General features: G+C 43.6%; 1 protein-coding gene across 2 annotated transcripts in view; it reads right to left on the reverse strand.

The window, feature by feature from the left end:
- The window catches only part of LOC309533114 (schwannomin-interacting protein 1-like), a 397153-nt gene that overhangs the window by 313189 nt on the left and 61996 nt on the right, over positions 1-21968 (reverse strand). For both annotated transcript variants that reach the window (XM_082224231.1, XM_082224233.1), the window contains exons 2-3: positions 6155-6219; positions 3330-3410 (exon numbers count right to left, since the gene is read on the reverse strand). In XM_082224231.1, the coding sequence (XP_082080357.1) occupies positions 3330-3410; positions 6155-6219 (146 nt within the window). The remainder of the gene's footprint in view (positions 1-3329; positions 3411-6154; positions 6220-21968) is intronic.

Genomic DNA, 21968 nt, shown 5'->3' on the forward strand with positions numbered 1-21968 from the left:
CCCATTTGGCACCTGTATTGGGCTTGAAATTGTTCTACATATGTTTATATTGTTGATGCTTATATTGTTAAATCGCTTTGGGTTGTTTTGAGGGAAGTGAGTCATACACAAACAAAATCCCAGACAACTCCTTGAGATTCTGGTCAAATCTACAAATTTACTCCACAAAGGCCAATATATTTTGCATCATCCCGAGTTCTTAGTAAAAACACAATACAAAACCAAACACTATTTTTTGTTGGGAGCCACCCAGAGTGACTGGGGCAACCCAGGCAGATGGGCAGCAAATAAATAAATTATTAGTTTTAGTATTATAGGAAGGAAGGAATCTAACATGTTTTCTGCCTTTAGAGAATAAACCATGTGTTACTTCCATTCAGTGATGGGCGAAATTTAAACTCCCATCATCCCAAACTTAGCAGGACCAGTGAGCAGGGATGATGGGAACTGTAATCCAAAAACAGCTGGAGATCCAAGTTTGGGAAAGCCAGGTCTACTTGCAGGCTTCCCACGGGCATCTGGTGGACCACAGTGAGGACTAGATGCTGGAACAGATGGGTTTTTGGTCTGATCTTTTGGGGGTTCTTAGGAGTAAGCATGCAAAGTATTGCAGTGCACAACTAAATATGCATCAACGATAAACTGATTTTTTCAGTACGAAGAAGGCACTCAGTTAAAGAGAAGAAAAGTAAAGGCAGTTACATTTCTAAAATGGGATCTAGAATTTTCACACCGCACCACTAGCTTCTATCCAAACCCTACTTAAACTCTTCGTATTCTTTCATCTACCTACAATCTGCTTCACTAAAAGGCATACACTTGGTTTTAATTTGAAATCTTCATGTCCCATAAATATTCTAGTAGTATTTTAACGTTCGCTAAATTGCTTGAGCTTGAGCTTTTTGATCTGAAAGTTGGATTCAGTTTAGTAATGGAAAAGGTTACCTAGGAAAAGTAATCTTTGGCAAGTCTTACAGAGTCAAATTTAGGCTCAGGCTATAGGCCAGAGGCTGGTTAAGCCAGAGTGGGGAATCTCACACCCACAACACAAACACACTTATATTGCTGGACTCCAGCTCCCATCATCCCTCACCATTGGCCCTGCTGGTCAGGGCTGATGGGATTTGGAGTCCAGTAACTTCTGGAGTGTCACATGTTTCCCACTCCTGGGTTAAGCACACATCTGTTCTCTCCCTTCCAGCTGGGAAGATGAAGACCTATTTTTTAGAACAGAAGTTCATGAGCGGGGTAGGTGCTAAATGCTCTCTGAAGGAACAAAGGAAACTGCCTTGCACCAAATCAAGCCATTGGCCCATCAAGCAGCATTGTCTACTCTGACTAGCAGAAGCTTTCCAGGGTTTTTGAGAAGAGTCTTTCACAACTCTACCCGAAGACGCTGAGGATTGAACCTTGAATCTGCACATGTAAAGCCTGTGCTCTGTCCCTGAGTTATGGCTCAACCTGTGGCTTATCTGCTTCTGATTTAGCAGCTTTTTTGATAGTTGCATCCCCAGATACAATCAATTCTGCCACCCTGAACATTGCTAATCAGTGTGCTGGAGCATCTGAGAAGGGAGGGGATGAAAACATTTTCACCTTCCTGGTGGCGCTGTGGGTTAAACCACAGAGCCTAGGACTTGCCGATCAGAAGGTCAGCAGTTCGAATGCCCGCGACGGGGTGAGCTCCTGTTGCTCGGTCCCTGCTCCTACCAACCTAGCAGTTCAAAAGCACGTCAAAGTGCAAGTAGATAAATAGGTACCGCTCTGGCGGGAAGGTAAACGGAGTTTCCATGCACTGCTCTGGTTCGCTAGAAGCGGCTTAGTCATGCTGGCCACATGACCCGGAAGCTGTACACCGGCTCCCTCAGCCAATAAAGCAAGATGAGCACTGCAAGCCCAGAGTCGTCTGCGACTGGACCTAACGGTCAGGGTCCCCCCCCCCTTTACCTTACCACTGCTAAAATGAAAGGGAGGCAGTGTATTCTGGGGACTGGGAGAAAAGGCTTCTGGGGGCAGATGAGAGTGCAGTCAGCCAGTAACTTATAAAACACCCAAAAAGAGGTCAAAGGAGGACACAAATTTGCATCAAAATTGCATATGCTAATTTATATGTACAGCTGCAGTTAGAAATGTAGATCTGTGTGCCTGTTCATTTTGCTATTCAAGTGATAACTGTCTTCTTGAAAAGCTGGTTATAAATACACATCATCACAGAAGTGCCTTGCCAGGTGGGGTGGAGTTTCTATGCTAGCTTCCTAATAGATGGGTCGCTGCTGCTTACCAGGAAGAGGAGAAGAAAGGGTGGCGTGGCAGGGAGGTCAACTTGCTGGAAACACATTGGCAAGAGTGCCAGATTGGCTCCACTGGTGTGTCTGCACCACACTGACCTCCCTGATGCCTCACCTCAATCGCTTGCGGCAACTGATGAGAAATTTGCATAGTGCCTCCACCCTACCTGGGGCGCTGCTTCTGTATCCCAGTTCAAAGTGCTGGTGTTGACCTATAAAGCCTTAAACAGCTCAGGACCTACCCAGACCCTGAAATCATTCTCTGAGGCCCTTCTTCATGTGCCTCCTCTACAAGAGGTCTGGAGAGTGGCAACACAAGAACAGACGTTTTCTGCAGTGGCTCCCCATTTGTGGCGCCTTCATTATACACATTTAGGCATGAGATGAAAGCATTCTTCTTTGGATGTTTGACATCTGATGTTAAATGTGTTGTGGGAGGGGGTGGTTGCTGGGGTTCCCCCCTTATTTTCCTTATGTATTTTGTGTAATTTTATATTGTGAACCACCCTGAGATATATGGAAGAAGGGCGGTATACAAATTTAATAAATAAAAATAAAATAAAATGACTTCAGGGCCCCTGCTCTACATTCTTATGCAACTTTTTATTTACACTGGCCTCTTTTGCATCTGACCACCATAGAGAAGCTTTCAGATAATGTAACATCAGCCTCTCAGCAGCCATAAAGCACCTGGGATCCACCATCAATACCTATCTTCTTTTTTGCATCACATTGACTCTCTTCCACCTTCCCTCAGAATTCATAACCAGCAAACAAAATGTACCGTGCAAAACTTCCTCTGTGGCTTTTGTTCTGCATTTGCGCTCCACAGTAATTTTTAGTTTATATGATTTAAAGGGATCAAATATGCTCTTGTTACCTTTTTCTGTTAGATTAATCCTCACCTTATGTGTTAAGGAAGAAGAATGAAGGCACTTAAAAATCAAAGGCAATCAGCCAAATAAAGCATCTCCCTAGAGCTCCAGCAATGTTGCCGCATTTCTAAAGCAAACATAAAAGCGTAGACTTTATATCACTTACACTTTCACTTTGGATTCCAAGGGCTGTAAATTAATGTGATATTTCTCAATATTATTCTCCACATCCATAGCAAGCTGATGGCTGTAAAAGAGAGGTTATCCATTAAAATCTATTTCACCATGACATTTGTAAAGTCTCCAAGTCCATAGATCCATTTAAAAGAGAACATGCTCCAGCTGCTTACTCTGAAATGGGTCTCCTTTGGAGAAGACACAGGGGCCGATGAGGGAAGTGTTGCTGGAGATCTTAAGGCCAGGCTGCCCTAAAATGTTGCCAAAAGCAGCATAATGGGCTAGTTTTGCCTTTACCTTTGTTTGGACTTCCTCTCTTGATGTTTCTGATGCTGCTGGTTCTTCCAGCACCACGTTCTTCAAGCTGAAAACAACCATACCTCTTCTTATGCAATTGATGTGCTTTGTAAAACTGTACAAAAATTAACCAAGGTTGGGTCCTGAAACCCAAGATTGGTGGGCCAGATTTCTCTACCTTTCACTTCTGTGGGCCAACTTTGACAGATGGGCGGGACCACCCATCTGTCAATCAGCTGCCACCATAATGACATCAGGAGATAGACACCTTTCAAACTTCAAAACCAGCTGAATGGCACTAGAAGCACACCATAAAGGTTGTGGGGCAAGTAACTGTGGTTTGTGGGAAACTGCCTTGCAGGCCTAATGAGCCCTATGGTTCAGAAATTTCCCACCAATACCTTAACCCTTGCAATTATCGCTCATGCAACAGTACTTGGTAGATCAGTAGGGATGCAGATGGCACTGTGGTCTAAACCACTGGGCCTCTTGGGCTTGTCGATCAGAAGCTTGGCGGTTTGAATCTCTGCAACAGAGTGAGCTCCCGTTGCTCTGTCCCAGCTCCTGTCAACACAGCAGTTCAAAAGCATGCCAGTGCAAGTAGATAAATAGGTATTGCTGCGATGGGAAGGTAAACAGTGTTTCTGTGTGCTCTGGTTTCTGTCATAGTCTTCTGTTGTGCCAGAAGCAGTTTAGTCATGCTGGTCACATGACCTGGAAAGCTGTCTGCGGACAAACACCAGCTCCCTCAACCTGAAAAGCGAGATGAGCGCCGCACCCCATAGTCACCTTTGGCTGGACTTAACCATCCAGGGGTCCTCTACCTTACCTTTACCTTACTTGGTAGATCATTATCATCATCACTTCTCTCTTTGCTCTGACCTCTCCTTTAATCCTTACTCTGGCTCCTTTTCCCAATTCCATGCAAGTTTTTCATCCTTGCCTTCAAAACCCTTCATAGCTTTGCTTTCTCTTACTGGTCTGCTTGCGTTTTGAAATACTTCCCTATGTGTGACCTTTGCTCACCAAGTTCCCACAGACACCTGAAGATCTCCTGCTACCTCAAAAGGATTCACCTTTTCTCCTTTGCTGTTCCACAATACCTCCATTATAAAACTTCTATTATTTCCTTCAGGTCCCTCCTCAAAATGCTTTGGCACCATCCTGTTTTGGGACTACAACTCCCATCACCCCTAGCTAACAGGACAAGTGGTCTGGTATGATGGGAACTGTAGTTCCAAAACAGCTGGAGGGCCAAGTTTGGCCATGCCTGCTCTACCCCATATACCCTACTGCAGCACGCCCCCATCCTGCCCAATCTTTGTGAGCTTGTAGACACATTTTCCAAGAAAATAAGTACAAGGCAGTGGTTGGGCTTGAGCCCCAGATGCTACCCTCCCTAAAGCACTTCAAAATACACATTTCTAAGAAGGAAAGCTGGTGATGCTCAAAGGAAACACCCACCACCCACCACCCACCACCCACCACCCACCCCCTTCCCAAGGCAAAAAACAAACAAACTGAAACAGGCAAATCACCCCCTCCCCAAACAGGCACCCCCTAAAGATGTCTCCCAAAGACTCTCCAGCCCCTGCCAGTTCCCCAAACCTACCACTCAAGAGCACTATTATTTTTGCATTCCCTATATTCTCTTTTTATTTATTTTTCAAGCAGTCCAGGCAACTGGGCAGCCAAGCATAGACTTCCAGCTGCCCTGCCCTCTTGCTTTCCTTCCCAAAGAAGAATACCTCTGGGCCACATGCACATGGTATTTTAATATTTTGTTTGATGTCTTCATACACTTGACACAATGCCCCACCCACTTCCAGATCTTGAAACAAAGGAAGAGAGATAATTTCTACAAGTAAATTAAAAATTGAAAGGGAAGAAAGAGAAGAAAGTAGGGCAGCTAGAGAGGGCCATTCTTTATTTTCCTGAAAGCCTAGCCACTGCCCAAAGCTTTTTAAAAAAGAGAGAGCAAAAGATAAAGTCCATAAGGGCAAGAGGCCTCGGGGCACTATGGGAGGTGACAAGGGGTGCTGTGGTGCCTAAATGTACCTAACTGAAATAATTGCCGATTCTTCCCCCTTATATTCTGGCCTTCATTTCCCCTCCTTTCCTCCGCTGACTGCCTTCTATTAATGTATAGGTTGTAAGAGGGATGTGTCCACTTATACTTTATAAAAGGCGACACCTAGATGATGCTACATAAAGGATATATAAACATGCAGATAGGTGCAGACATAGAAGCTCATTTTAGAATTATATTAAAAATAAAGCAAGATGCTTAAAACTAAATGAATTCCTATCCCAATGATTTGACTAACAGCATGATGCTTGTCTATTCAGAAGTAAGTCTTGATGAGTTCAGTGGGGCTTCCTCCCAGGAAAATGGGTGTAGGATTACAACAAAACTTTAGCTGAGTGATCTGATTAAAGCTGAACAAACCTAAAAGTCCCCATTAAAATCTACACAAGGTTTTTGTTTGGTGGCAATCCAAATATGTTAGTACTTACTTTTCAAGCAAATATTTCCCATCACTAATTTGCTCCAATATATGTTGCAGCTTTTTGAGTTCTTCCTGTAGTGGGACAAAAATAAAAGATGCCAATGTATTAATTTGATGTACTCAGTATTTGTCTTGAAGCAAGACATTGCAGGATAACCAAATGCCTTTAGGAAACCTGCAAGCAGAATGAGTGCAACAGCAATCTCTTCATATTTGATTCCCAACACCTGATATACAGAGTTATACCACCTCTGATGCTACAGACAATATAGCCATCACAACTAGTATCAACCCTATTTCCACGACTGTACTTTGTTTGAACTTCAATTTGTTTCAACATGTCCTGGGACCTGCTGGTAAATGGCAGGTAATGATGATGGTGATACAGAAAGCAATCTCATCCTCCTTGCCTCTCATGCAACGGCTGCTGGTTCCAGCTGCAACCTTTGCTGGTGGGAGAGGAAAGCTGTAGATCTAAAAGGGATTGGACAAATTCATGGACAGCAGGTCTATCTGCCTGTTAGTCATGACGGTGACCCACATGCATGTCACTTGCTGAAGACCAAGAGTAAGAAAATATTATTAGTTCCATGTCCTGCTTATCAGCTTTGTGAAGGCTACCCTGTGAAGACTCAATGGACATTTGGTCCAACCAAGCAGGGCTCCTCTTGTGTTCAGGTTAAGTGGATTGCCCCATCCGGTTAATATGAGATACAGCTGGAGAAAAGGGTCGCCTACATGATGCCCATTAATTGGGGTGGGGAGGGCAAAGGTGGTGCAGTGAGGCAAAGATGAGGCAGAGGAAAGGGAAGGCAAAGAAAAGCCAAGCAAAATCTGTGGCAAAGATTATTAATAGCAGGACAAGAGTCCCCTGGCCTAACAAGAAAAGCAGAGGGATAAAACATATAAATAGGCTCTGCCCTTGATATGAAAAGCAATTACCTGTCCCTGAGAAATGCATCTTTCTGTGTGAAGGGACCTTTGCTGACATGCTTTTCATTAACAAGTTCTAGACTCAGATTTAACACAATAAAAAGTTATTCAGGCAAAAACAAACAAACCACCAAAGGCTCAAAGAACCCAGATAGACTAGAAAACAAACACATCATCTCTAACTTAATATATCTCGCCATTCTCTGCTGTGCATCAATCCTGTACTAATTTAACATGAAGTGGACTTGAAGGCAATTTAAGAAGCTGAGGCATTGCTTCACGTCTTCCTTTAGCTCATTAGTTTTAGAATGTAATGTAAAGACAAAGGCCAATCGGAGCTAAGTGAGGCTCAGGGTGAATTGCTTGCCAGTCTACAAGGTAAAAAACCCTCAAAGTTGACAAGGTTAAGATCATTCTAAAAACAAAAGGAGGAAATGTGCATTGTACATTGAGCCCAAGCTGACCTGGGAATAAATCTGGGAATAAAAATAAAGTTTTGGATTTGTTGGCAAGGAGACCCATAGCTCAAACATACCAGTGTTCTGCAGGTTTAGGGCTGAGTCAAAGGTCACCTGATACTAGAGCTACTCCTTTAACGTCTGTAAAGGTAAAGGTACCTCTGACCGTTAGGTCCAGTTGTGGAAGACTCTGGGGTTACGCGCTCATCTCACTCTATAGGCTGAGGGAGCCAGTGTTTGTCCGCAGACAGCTTCCTGGTCATGTGGCCAGCATGACTAAGCCACTTCTGGCGAACCAATGCAGTGCACGGAAACGCCATTTACCATCCCACTGGAGCAGTACCTATTTATCTACTTGCACTTTGACATGCTTTCGAACTGCAAGGTGGGCAGAAGCTGGGACCGAACAACGGGATCTCACCCCGTTGCGGGGATTCGAACCACCAACCATCTGATCAGCAAGCCCTAGGCTCAGTGGTTTAAACCACAGCGCCATCCGTGTCTGTAGGAAATACTAAACATCAATGGGCTAGTTGCAGCACATGTTATTGCTGCTGCTGACAGATTAATTACTATCAGAGTGAGGGCCTTCTCAGTGCTGGCTCCCATTTGGAATTCCATTCACAGGGGGATATTATGGCATGTTACAGTTGATTTTAAAGTAAATTCTGAAAGTATTTCATTCCAGTCTGCCGTTGCTCGAAGTATCGTGCTTGAGGATTACAGGGGCTAGAGGTTTTAGCTTCATGATTTTTAGCCTAATGGTACTGCACACCTAGGGACACGGGTGGCACTGTGAGTTAAACCACAGAGCCTAGAACTTGCCGATCAGAAGGTCAGCAGTTCGAATCCCCGTGATGGGGTGAGCTCCCGTTATTCGGTCCCTGCTCCTGCCAACCTAGCATGCTGGGAAAATGCTAAATGCTGGGGAAATGCTTTTTAAAAAAACGTTTTGAAAAAAATACATTGAATCTTGCATAGCTCACTGTCACCATCTAGCATCACATTTGTATAGCGCACTTTACAACACATACGGTCTGCAAATAAATACACCCTAAAGATCCCAGGCCTCAGAGAGGTTAGGCTGGCCTCAACTAGAGCCAAGGCCTTCTCGGCCGCGGCTCCAATCTGGTGGAACGCTCTGTCACAAGAGACTAGGGCCCTGCAGGACCTAACATCCTTCTGCAGGGCCTGCAAGACAGAGCTGTTCCACCAGGCCTATTGTCAGGGCGCAGCCTGACCCCCTCCTCTGGCAATCTGCACAAAATTTTGCTTGATGGTTGCCATTAATTTGATTTTAATTTGATTTAATTAATTTTATAATGAATGTTTTAGAATGTTGAACTATTTTGATTGTTGTTAGCCGCCCTGAGCCCAGCTTCGGCTGGGGAGGGCGGGATATAAATAAAATTTATTATTATATTATTATTTAAAACGTTTTATTTGCATGCAGCTGTGTAGATGAGTTCTAAGGGACGCGGGTGACGCTGTGGGTTAAACCACAGAGTCTAGGACTTGCCGATCAGAAAGTCAGCAGTTCGAATCCCCGTGATGGGGTGAGCGCCCGTTATTCGGTCCCTGCTCCTGCCAACCTAGCAGTTTGAAAGCACATCAAAGTGCAAGTAGATAAATAGGTACCACTCCAGCGGGAAGGTAAATGGTGTTTCTGTGCGCTGCTCTGGTTCACCAGAAGCGGCTTAGTCATGCTGACCACATGACCCGGAAGCTGTATGCCGGCTCCCTCAGCCAATAAAGTGAGATGAGCACCGCAACCCCAGAGTCGGCCACGACTGGACCTAATGGTCAGGGGTCCCTTTGCCTTTACTGCACACCTGACCTTCTGCCAGTGGCTTTGCTGTGATCACCAGGAAGGAGCTTGACCAGGAATCTGAACCCATGTCTTACTCTGTCCAACATTCTATCCACTCTTTTGCTGCTCTTTGGTTAACTGAGGTTTACCAACTTTTGCCAATTGTCCTCTCCCTGCTGCCTACTCCAGTTCCACCTTCTACACTGTTCCAGAAAGTTAAGGAACCATCTGGAAGACTGTGGGGGCAGCACGGGGGCGAGGAATCCAAAAAAGTCACCCCCCCAAAAAAGTGGCTTACTTGGTGACTCTGCTTATGTGTGTTCCCCATGATAACCTTCCCACTGCTTTGCCTCTACCCTCTTCTTCCCAGTAAGCAACAGTATTCCAAGGATCTAGGAGTCTTGGCTGACCACAAACTTGACATGAGCCAACAGTGTGATGCGGCAGCTAAAAAAGCCAATGCAATTCTGGGCTGCATCAATAGGAGTATAGCATCTAGATCAAGGGAAGTAATAGTGCCACTGTATTCTGCTCTGGTCAGACCTCACCTGGAGTACTGTGTCCAGTTCTGGGCACCACAGTTCAAGAAGGACACTGACAAACTGGAACGTGTCCAGAGGAGGACAACCAAAATGGTCAAAGGTCTGGAAACGATGCCTTATGAGGAATGGCTAAGGGAGCTGAGCTTGTTTAGCCTGGAGAAGAGGAGGTTAAGGGGTGATATGATAGCCATGTTCAAATATATAAAAGGATGTCATATAGAGGAGGGAGAAAGGTTGTTTTCTGCTGCTCCAGAGAAGCGGACACGGAGTAATGGATCCAAACTACAAGAAAGAAGATTCCACCTAAACATTAGGAAGAACTTCCTGACAGTAAGAGCTGTTCGACAGTGGAATTTGCTGCCAGGGAGTGTGGTGGAGTCTCCTACTTTGGAGGTCTTTAAGCAGAGGCTTGACAACCATATGTCAGGAGTGCTCTGATGGTGTTTCCTGCTTGGCAGGGGGTTGGACTCGATGGCCCTTGTGGTCTCTTCCAACTCTATGATTCTATGATCTGCTGGGAAGCTAGCAAAGCAGTTCTGCCCCACCTAATAAGCCATTTCCTGCAGCTGCAGAATCTCTGCACTGGCTCAAAAGTCATTTGTTGACAGAATGAGCCTTTTCATCTGCAGAAGGCAAAGCTTGGACCCAACCTAATGAGACTGCAAAGTTATAGTGTTCTGAAAGTTGGTAGATGTACCTTCTACCACACACACACACACAAAAAAAAACCAGTCTTAAGTTCCTGCTGTGGGGAAGCAGAATTTTCAGAAATTAAAAATGGACACTGCATCACAGTCAGTTACAGATTTACTAATGATGCAAACTTTCATTTCCCAACAACTTGGAAACACTGATCAATACTTCAAAAATGTATCAGGTATAAAGTAGATTTGTCAAGATGCGTTAAAAAACATCTTGCAACTTCTCATTTTCTGAACGACACCCCCCCTAACCACTTCATCAAATGGCTGAAATGTTGCAAGATGATTTTAAACACTTACCGTTGCAGAACAATTTAAAAGTCATTTGGAGGAGCCCAGTCATTAAACTCATCTTCCATTTCCAGATTTCCTCAAAAATAGTTTCTCCTTTTTGACATGTGTAAAACTCAGAAAACTCCCCAAGTTTCCCTGAAAAATTACTTGCCTATAGTACTTGATTCTAAAAGATAACCTTTTTCATTTTCCAAAGCACTCCAGCGGTCAATTTTGTTTTCAGTGTATCCCAAAGCAACATAAGGTAATTTAGAATGTGGAAACAATTTACAATTGACTTTATATATAGCCAAGGGTGACAAAACCTACATGACTTACATAAATCATTTTGTGCATGTGTTTGACATCATTTTATATTAACCTAGGGGTAAAGACTTAGTAAAAAACAACAACCCTTTCTAAAAAATGTCTGCAACATTTTTTGGACCATTCAATCATTCGATTAAATATTATTGGCTTGTTTTTTATGGAAAGCTGTAATAGGACAACTACAAAAGGGGCTAGTAAAATTTGCATAATTTGGAAGAGCAGAAGACATAAAATCTATACTAATTTCAGTTTTGCATCATTAAACATGAAGTATTGATTATTGCTCCTTGCAACAAAATTTATGAAGCCAGCCATGTTGCTGTGTCCACATAAAGTGATTTTGATGTTTTGCCCTGAGACCTCAAGTGCCGTAAATGATGGCTGCTGGTGACAGGCTACAGCTGAGATGCTGTTGTTCCAATTCACAGCCTTAGGAGATACATCTCCTAGATTATGCCGGGAGTGACCCAGCTGCAAACTCCAACTTCAGAAAATTAAATTGGAAGCAGTCCAAACTTCTGTTGAAATACACGGTGAATTACGAGGCTTCTATAAACTTGTTATAATGTAAATGTACTGTAAAATTCAGTGCAATACCTCTTCTTCCCAACCCCGCTGTTGAGAAAGGACATTAATAGTTAAAGAAACGGGGGGTCCAAAAATGCAACCTTGCTTTTTGAAGTGCGGAAGTGTTACTCATTTCTTGCTTGTGTCTATGGAGTTTGTAGATTTATATTGTTAAGGAAAATATTGTGGTGCCGTACGCAAGTGTTACTTGCGAAAGTCTATCAAGGAATGAAGTGCAGTAGGCCATTTTACTCTCCTCTAGGTACTTCTTCCAGCTCTGCCAACATTTCTTTCACACAACTGGTGATGTCCATGTGTTTTCCTAGGCAATGTCAGAATCACACCCTCACAACTTGATCCCATTATGCTCTGGTAACCTTTGAATTTGTTAGGGGCCGAACATTCAATACCTATATATTTATAACAGGGACTCCCAAACTATGTTCTGTGGACCATCAGTGGTCCACAAGCTGCATTCTGGTGGTCTGCAGCTTGTCCACATTAAATATCTATTACTAATTTTAATTCTATTTTTATTGCTTCTTTTCTTTCTTATATTGTATGTTATTATATTTCCATGTGAATTACACAGGATTCAAATTGTACTACAGCAATACAATATACAAGATAAAAAGAAGGAATTAAAACACAATGAAAAATCACAGAGCACCTATCAGAGTGTGTGTCAATTGCTACAAAACCAGACCCACCCAGGCCTTCAGCAGTTTTCAAGCGGTATGTTGGATGGGTTTTGGGGGGGAAGTGCTGGGTTTACAAAAAAAAGAAAAGTGTAAATTTTCATTAAAGTATTATTCCTGGACAATCTAGGAAAAGGACAACATAAGAAATGCATAAAATTGATCAGCATATTAGGGGCACCCAGCATATAAAAAATAAATAAATACCCATAGAACGTATAATACTTAAAATGTCTGAGCAAATAAAAAGTGTTTCACCAGATGCCTGGTGAACCTTTCTAGAAGGCATTCCATGATATCTCTCTCTCTCTCTCTCTCTCTCTCTCTCTCTCACACACACACACAGAGAGAGAGAGAGAGAGAGAGAGAGAGAGAGAGAGAGAGAGCAACACATCATCTTTCTATATACAAATAATAATAATAATATGAGAAACTTTCAGTTAGCCTTTTAGCCTATGCAAATGTACAAAACTGAAAACCCCAGCCAAGAGAACCTGAAGTGTAATAACACATCTAAATGTAACTTTCTTCTTATCCCAGCTTTCATCTGCGTTGTGGCTCTTACATGGTTAATTGTCCCTCTCATTTAAGGGTGAGTTGCCATGGTGATTGTTCAGCACAGAGACTGATGGACTAATGAGAGAACACAAAAAGTATTGCCTGCTTCACAGAGGCTGACAGTGTCGGTAAACTTTGTTCTTTAAGCCAAAAGGCCCACACTTGGGAGAATAATGTTATCAATGGCTGACGGTAACAATGTCTTTATATGGGTTTTGCCTCTAGGGGAGGGTTCAGTTGCACCCAAGTCCTCCTTTCAGGCTTAGAATCATAGAATCATAGAATCATAGAATCATAGAGTTGGAAGAGACCACAAGGGCCATCGAGTCCAACCCCCTGCCAAGCAGGAAACACCATCAGAGCACTCCTGACATATGGTTGTCAAGCCTCTGCTTAAAGACCTCCAAAGTAGGAGACTCCACCACACTCATTGGCAGCAAATTCCACTGTCGAACAGCTCTTACTGTCAGGAAGTTCTTCCTAATGTTTAGGTGGAATCTTCTTTCTTGTAGTTTGGATCCATTGCTCCGTGTCCGCTTCTCTGGAGCAGCAGAAAACAACCTTTCTCCCTCCTCTATGTGACATCCTTTTATATATTTGAACATGGCTATCATATCACCCCTTAACCTCCTCTTCTCCAGGCTAAACATGCCCAGCTCCCTTAGCCGTTCCTCATAAGGCATCGTTTCCAGGCCTTTGACCATTTTGGTTGCCCTCCTCTGGACACGTTCCAGTTTGTCAGTGTCCTTCTTGAATTGCGGTGCCCAGAACTGGACACAGTACTCCAGGTGTGGTCTGACCAGAGCAGAATACTGTGGCACTATTACTTCCCTTGATCTAGATGCTATACTCCTATTGATGCAGCCCAGAATTGCATTGGCTTTTTTAGCTGCCGCGTCACACTGTTGGCTCATGTCAAGTTTGTGGTCAACCAAGACTCCTAGATCCTTTTCACATGTACTGCTCTCAAGCCAGGTGTCACCCATCTTGTATTTGTGCCTCTCATTTTTTTTGCCCAAGTGCAATACTTTACATTTCTCCCTGTTAAAATTCATCTTGTTTGTTTTGGCCCAGTTCTCTAATCTGTCAAGGTCGTTTTGAAGTGTGATCCTGTCCTCTGGGGTGTTAGCCACCCCTCCCAGTTTGGTGTCATCTGCAAATTTGATCAGGATGCCCTTGAGTCCATCATCCAAGTCGTTGATAAAGATGTTGAATAAGACCGGGCCCAAGACAGAACCCTGTGGCACCCCACTAGTCACTCTTCTCCAGGATGAAGAGGAGCCATTGATGAGCACCCTTTGGGTTCGGTCAGTCAGCCAGTTACAAATCCACTGAGTGGTAGCATAGTCAAGACCGCATTTTACCAGCTTCTTTACAAGAATATCATGGGGCACCTTGTCAAATGCCTTGCTGAAATCAAGGTAGGCTACATCCACTGCGTTCCCTTCATCTACCAGGCTTGTAATTCTGTCAAAAAACGAGATCAGGTTAGTCTGACATGACTTATTTTTCAGAAATCCATGCTGACTATTGGTGATCACAGCATTCCTTTCTAGGTGCTCACAGACTGTTTGCTTAATGATCTGCTCCAGAATCTTCCCTGGTATTGATGTCAGACTGACTGGGCGGTAATTATTTGGGTCCTCTCTTTTCCCCTTTTTGAAAATAGGGACATTTGCCCTCCTCCAGTCTGCCGGGACTTCGCCTGTTCTCCAGGAATTCTCAAAGATGACTGCCAGTGGTTCTGAGATCACATCTGCCAGTTCTTTTAATACTCTTGGATGCAGTTCATCTGGCCCTGGAGACTTGAATACATCTAAACTAGCCAAATATTCTTGTACTATCTCCTTAGTTATTCTGGGCTGTGTTTCCTTTGCTGAATCATTTGCTCCAAATTCTTCAGGTCGGGCATTGTTTTCTTTATCGGAGAAGACTGAGGCAAAGAAGGCATTGAGGAGTTCAGCCCTTACTGTGTCCCCTGTTTGCATTTCACCATCTTCTCCTCTGAGTGACCCCACTGTTTCTTTGTTCTTCCTTTTGCTACGAACATACCTATAAAAGCCTTTTTTGTTGCTTTTAACCTCTCTAGCAAGCCTGAGTTCATTCTGTGCTTTAGCTTTTCTGACTTTGTGTCTACACGTGCTGGCTATTTGTTTGAATTCCTCTTTGGTGGTTTCCCCCCTTTTCCATTTTTTGTACACATCCTTTTTTAATCTTAATTCAGTTAAAAGTTCTTTAGATAGCCACCCTGGCTTCTTTAGGCACCTTCCATGTTTCCGTCTCATTGGTATTGCCTGACGTTGTGCTTTTACTATCTCCCTCTTAACAAACTCCCAGCCATCATGAACTCCCTTTTCTTTTAGTATTGCTGTCCATGGGATCTCACCCAGCACTTCCCTAAGTTTTATGAAGTCGGCTTTCTTAAAGTCAAGAAATTGAGTCCTAGTATGCTTGGCTGTTCCTTTCCGCTGTATAGTAAACTTCAGAAGAGCATGATCACTCGCGCCTAATGATCCATCCACATCTACCCCACTAACCAGGTCATCAACATTGGTTAGGACTAGATCTAAAATGGCTGTTCCTCTTGTTGCTTCTCCCACTTTCTGGACAATGAAGTTGTCTGCAAGGCCAGTGAGGAATCTGTTTGACCTTATGCTCTTGGCTGAGTTTGACGTCCAACAAATATCCGGGTAATTGAAGTCCCCCATTACTACCATCTCCCTTCCTTTTGCATGCTTGGCCATCTGTTCCAGGAAGGCATCATCTATGTCCTCCGTTTGGCTTGGGGATCTATAGTAAACTCCCACAATGAGGTCTCTGTTATTCTTCTCTCCCTTAATTTTGACCCAAATGCTCTCACTTTGGCTTTGAGGTTCTAAATCTTGGATCCCTTCACAGGTATACACATCCCTGACATATAACGCCACTCCTCCTCCTTTCTTGTCTGGTCTGTTTCTCTGAAATAGATTGTATCCCCCCATTATTACATTCCAATCGTGGGACTTATCCCACCAGGTTTCAGTGATGCCTATTATGTCATATTTAGTTTGCTGTACCAAGAGCTCAAGCTCATCTTGTTTATTTCCCATGCTTTGCGCATTAGTGTACAGACATTGAAGTCCATTAATCATCCCCCCGTGTCTCTTATTTAAGGATTTTTTCCTCCCACCACTAGGTCCGCGTGCTGTTTGCTCCATTTGGTCTATGACATTTGGATGATCATCTTCATAAATTGATAGACTCCTACCTTCAGGAGCACTGTCTCCCTCCCCCACATTAGTCAGTTTAAAGCCCTCCTGATGAGGTTTCTGAGATTTTTGGCAAAAACATTTCTCCCAACCGTTGTGAGGTGCAGCCCATCACTTGCCAGAAGTCCATCTTCAAGAAACTGCAGTCCGTGATCTAAGAATCCAAACCGTTCCTGTTTACACCATTTGCGAAGCCAGCTGTTCACTTCCACTATTTTCCCCTCTCTCCCTGGGCCACGTCGTTCAACTGGGAGGACAGACGAGATGACAATTTGTGCATTTAGTTGCTTCAATTTCCTGCCGAGAGCCTCGTAGTCTCTTTTGATCTTCTGGAGGCTATTGCTTGCAGTGTCATTGGTTCCCACATGAACCAAGAGGAAGGGGTATTTGTCAGTGGGTTTTATGATTCCTTGCAGTCGTTCAGTTACATCTTGGATCTTAGCCCCGGGGAGACAGCACACTTCCCGAGACATCTTGTCAGGCCCACAGATCACTGCTTCTGGTTTGTTACTGTGGAAACAAGATGCTGTGCCACATGGGCCTTTGGGTCTGCTTATGACGTGGACTGTCAATTATTGTATCTTTTCTTCCCCCCCCAAAAAAAGATATTTATTAAGGTTTTTTAAGATATAACAATGAAAAAAGAAAAAAAGAAACAAAATACAACATAAAAACAGTTAAAAAACAAATAATTTTCCATAACATATCTTCCTTACGCTTATTTCCCCAGACCTCCTCATACCTCCCTTCTTTGTATTCCACTTCAATTTGTTAGTTCAGCAAATCCTTACCATTAAGCTTTTACCCATTTGTAAACCTTTTTTTTTCGTATCTCATAAAGCATTACAGCTGGAAACCCCTTAGTTTCTATCCAACATCCTTCTAACATTCATTAATTTTACAATATTTCTGTAAATCGTCTTTAAATTTCTTGCAGTCTTCTTTCACCAACTCTTCTCCCTGGTCTTGGATTCTGCCAGTAATTCCCACCAATTCCATGTAGTTGATCACCTTCATCTGCCATTCTTCCAGAGTGGGTAAATCTTGTGTCTTCCAATACTTTGCAATGAGTATTCTTGCTGCTGTTGTAGCATACATAAAAAAAGTTCTGTCCTTCTTTGACACCAATTGGCCGACTATGCCCAGGAGAAAGGCCTCTGGTTTCTTCAGGAAGGTATATTTAAATACCTTTTTCAGTTCACTGAACAATTATTGTATCTTTTCCAGCAGTCCAATGAGGCCTAATAAACTGGCATTCTGTCTCAGACATATGTAGTACGTATCCCTTGCTTAACCTGATGGACCAGGTTAGTTTCCTCAAGAAAGCTTAAAAGAGCTTAAGACCAGTTTTCTTGAGGCATCGCCCTAACACAAACATGTCGACTCGTTTGCTTCAATCTGCAGATCTGGCACACGTTACAGGTGCCAGATGATACCCATTCCACACTGGTAAGAAATCGATATTTTCACATGGCAGCACCTACACTCTGGAACTCCCTTCTTATTAACATCAGACAGGTGCCTTTGCTGTGTTCTTTTTGGAACTTGCTAAAAAAATTATTTAAGTAGGTCTATCCAGACATGTAGGGATGCGGGTGGCGCTGTGGTCTAAACCACTAAGCCTAGGGCTTGCCGATCGGAAGGTCAGCGGTTCGAATCCCCACAACGGGGTGAGCTCCCATTGCTCGGTCCCAGCTCCTGCCCACCTAGCAGTTTGAAAGCATGTCAAAGTGCAAGTAGATAAATAGGTACCGCTCTGGCGGGAAGGTAAACAGCGTTTCCGTGCACTGCTCTGGTTCGCCAGAAGCGGCTTAGTCATGCTGGCCACAAACATGGAAGCTGTCTGCGGACAAACATCAGCTTCCACGGCCTATAGAGCAAGATGAGCACCGCAACCCCAGAGTCATCTGCGACTGGACCTAACGGTCAGGGGTACCTTTACCTTTACCTTTACCTTTATCCAGACATGTAGAAGTTGGCATGTGTTTCATTTTATTATGACCCAACCGCTCATTTTAATTAAATGCTGATTTAATAAAAATAATAATACCTATTTTTATTTTTTATTGACTTTTTTGTAAACTAGAAGTTTAATTTTTTGTAAGCCACTTAAGGCTCTGTTTCCAATCAAGCAGTATGTATGTAAACAAACAAACAAACAAACAAATAATGAAACAAATAAAATTGTTTTCCTCACCACAATTTAACATATTATTCTCTTAGTTTTGGAATTAATTACTCTACCAAGTACTGAGACTAGCTGCTACTCTCATAAGGAACAGCAGTGTTCCTCTGTTTTTAGACTGTCCCCTTTTAGATGAGTTAATAAACCTATTTTAGGGTATAAACAATTTTTTATCTCCAAATGTATTATTAATTGTTCCTAAAATGTTTATAGCGTCTTCACAAGACCACAAGTGTTTGGAAAGCTTGATGCCTGCCGACTAACACTGATGATTGATGGTGGAAGTTTGCATCCTGTACCTCCTGCAAAAATCTATAAAAGAACAAAAATGAAGAAAGTTTTAATTTATGGCAACATCAAATTGTTTCCCTGACAGGGAAGTCATTGATTGTTCCTTTTTCTTTCTTTGAAGCTGGTCTGGGACCGTAATAAAATTCATTTCATTTTCTTTCTTTTCTTTTTCTACAATTTTAAATTATTTATTTACTTATGGTTACAAATATGTATATGCACTGATTTGTCTATGGAAAAATAAACAGTTTGCACCGACCGTTCCTCCCCCAGTGCTTTCCCCAACCCATCTGCAGGAGCAATTTTTGCCTTACTCCTGCTGCAGGAGGGGCAAACAAAAGGACTAGGAGAGGGGTAAAGGTAAAGGTAAAGGGACCCCTGACCACTAGGTCCAGTCGCGGACGACTCTGGGGTTGCAGCGCTCATCTCGCTTTATTGGCCGAGGGAGCCGGTGTACAGCTTCCAGGTCATGTGGCCAGCATGACTAAGCCACTTCTGGCGAACCAGAGCAGAACACGGAAACACCGTTTACCTTTCCGCCAGAGCGGTACCTATTTATCTACTTGCACTTTGTGCTTTCGAACTGCTAGGATGGCAGGAGCAGGGACCGAGCAACAGGCGCTCACCCCATTGCAGGGATTCGAACCACCAACCATCTGATTGGCAAGCCCTAGGCTCTGTGGTTTAACCCACAGCGCTACCCACGTCCCTAGGAGTGGGATGGACAGGGCCAATTGCTGATCCCTTGCCTCTTCAATGAATTGGTGCTTTCAAAGCTCTCCACTCTGGTGGTTTCAGTAGTAACATTCAGCTAACGTAACAATCTGTGTCCCTGTTTACACGGAGTCAAGCTGTTATGCTCATAGAGTTGTTCACGTGTAATGCTCAGAGTGTACAGTCTGCGTTCCTGTGTACACAACAGCTGAGCTGCACAAATCAACAAAAGTACGCTCTTTCACACAAGCACTTGCAGAGACAGCTTGCACCTGTATTAGGTGTGAACAAGCTTTCTCTGGGTGGCAACCTGGCAGAGCCATTTGTTGTTGTTGTTGTATCATTAGAGGTGATAAGAATATACAGCCGGGCGCATTGGGGTGCTTTCATGCATGCATTTGTATTTCTAAACAACATACATCAATCAAACACCAATGAAAGTCAGAATAGAGGAAGGTGTCATGTTGCACAGAAAATGAAGCCAAGAGCACGAGCTGGAGGGCAGGAATAATTGGAGCCTTTCAAACTGGAAAGATATAACTGCTAATTAGAACACCACTGGGATAAACATTACGCTTTGTGGATGCTTAGTGGAAATGGTTAAGTGATGGCACTGCAAGCAAGATTTCTAAATACCTACCCGATAAATGGAATACACTTACGGGAGCAGTAGCCACCAAGCAATTAACTCATACTGTTTATTGCTCTTCGTTTCATTATTCTCCCTTCTAGCAGATGCTGCAGTTCAACATGTGCCCTACTATATTTTATTAGGGGCTGTTCACAGGGCAATAATCAAGAGTACTGCGACCATTTCAAAAACACATCTTTAGCACCGGCACAACAAGCTCTACATTTGGCAGAGCACAGCCACCATGTGAGACAGAAGAGCACCATCAGTAGTCCATTGCACATTATATGTTTCTGGGCTGGAACACTTTAGGACCACAGACGGAGGATTACATTTATGAATGTTCTCTTGAATTAGGGTGGTTTTTTAAAAAGCCCTTTCACATACAAAATTTGCCTGCCAGGGTGATGGTCCTAGGAAAGCCATTTTCCATTCATACTCAGACCCTCCAAGTGTCCCTATTTTCCAGGGACAGTCCTGGATTTACAGAAGCCATCCGAGTTTCTGATTTGATCCAGGAATGTCCCGCTTTCCTTTCGTTGTTGTTTAGTCATTTAGTCGTGTCTGACTCTTCGTGACCCCATGGACCAGAGCACGCCAGGCACTCCTGTCTTCCACTGCCTCCCGCAATTTGGTCAAACTCATGCTGGTAGCTTCAAGAACACTGTCCAACCATCTCGTCAGCTGTCGTCCCCTTCTCCTTGTGCCCTCCATCTTTCCCAACATCAGGGTCTTTTCCAGGGAGTCTTCTCTTCTCATGAGGTGGCCAAAGCATTGGAGCCTCAGCTTCAGGATCTGTCCTTCCAGTGAGCACTCAGGGCTGATTTCCTTAAGAATGGAGAGGGCTGATCTTCTTGCAGTCCATGGGACTCTCAAGAGTCTCCTCTAGCACCATAATTCAAAAGCATCAATGCTTTGGCGATCAGCCTTCTTTATGGACCAGCTCTCACTTCCATACATTACTGCTAGGAAAACAATAGCTTTCCCTATACGGACCTAGCCCGTTTTCCTTTAGGATGTCCCTATTTTCACTGAAGAAATGTTGGAAGGTATGGTAGGAAAAGGGCTTTTTTAGCTGGTACTCGGTGGAACTCAGTTCTGGCACCCCTCAGGTGGGTGCCATTGCCATTATAATAGATCAAGGGATGCATTCCTGGTGATTTCCAGCACCTCTTTTTCTAGAAAAATAGCAGTGGGCAGGATGTCCCTATTTTCATAGGACAAATGTTGGAAGGTATGCATACTGCCTATCCATAAACAGGGTGTGTGTTCTTTTTTAAAATGTAGTCCAGACGTTCTGCCATCCTTTGACTCTGGGGTGGGTGCTGTTGCACTCAGGCCCTACTTCCAGGTTTCTCAGAGGCAACTGAGAACAAGATGGTGGTCTGGGTTGACCTTTGATCTGATCTAACAGGGCTTTTCCTAGGTTCTTATAGCTACTCCACAGGAACATTCGTAAGATTTGGACAGAATATGACTAGAAATCTTGGAGGTTTATAGATGGCAGTTTTACTACAAATCCTTATACAGTCATACCTTGGTTTTCGAACAGCTTAGTTCTCGAACGTTTTGGCTCCCGAATGCTGCAAACCCAGAAGTGACTGTTCTGGTTTGCAAACTATTTTTGGAAGTTGAACATCTGACGGGGCTTCCGTGGCTTCTGATTGGCTGCAGGAGCTTCTTGCAGATAATCAGAAATTGTGCTTTGGCTTCTGAATGTTTTGGAAGTCAAACGGACTTCCAGAACAGATTCCCTTCAACTTCCAAGGTATGTATGCCTCAGCCCAGTATACCTGAAGGAGCGTCTCCACCCGCATCGTTCTGCCCGGACACTGAGGTCCAGCTCCGAGGGCCTTCTGGAGGTTCCCTCACTGCGAGAAGC

This window comes from Podarcis vaucheri (assembly GCF_965113315.1).
Source record: "Podarcis vaucheri genome assembly, chromosome: 5".
In the NCBI taxonomy this organism is placed as follows: Eukaryota; Metazoa; Chordata; class Lepidosauria; order Squamata; family Lacertidae; genus Podarcis; species Podarcis vaucheri.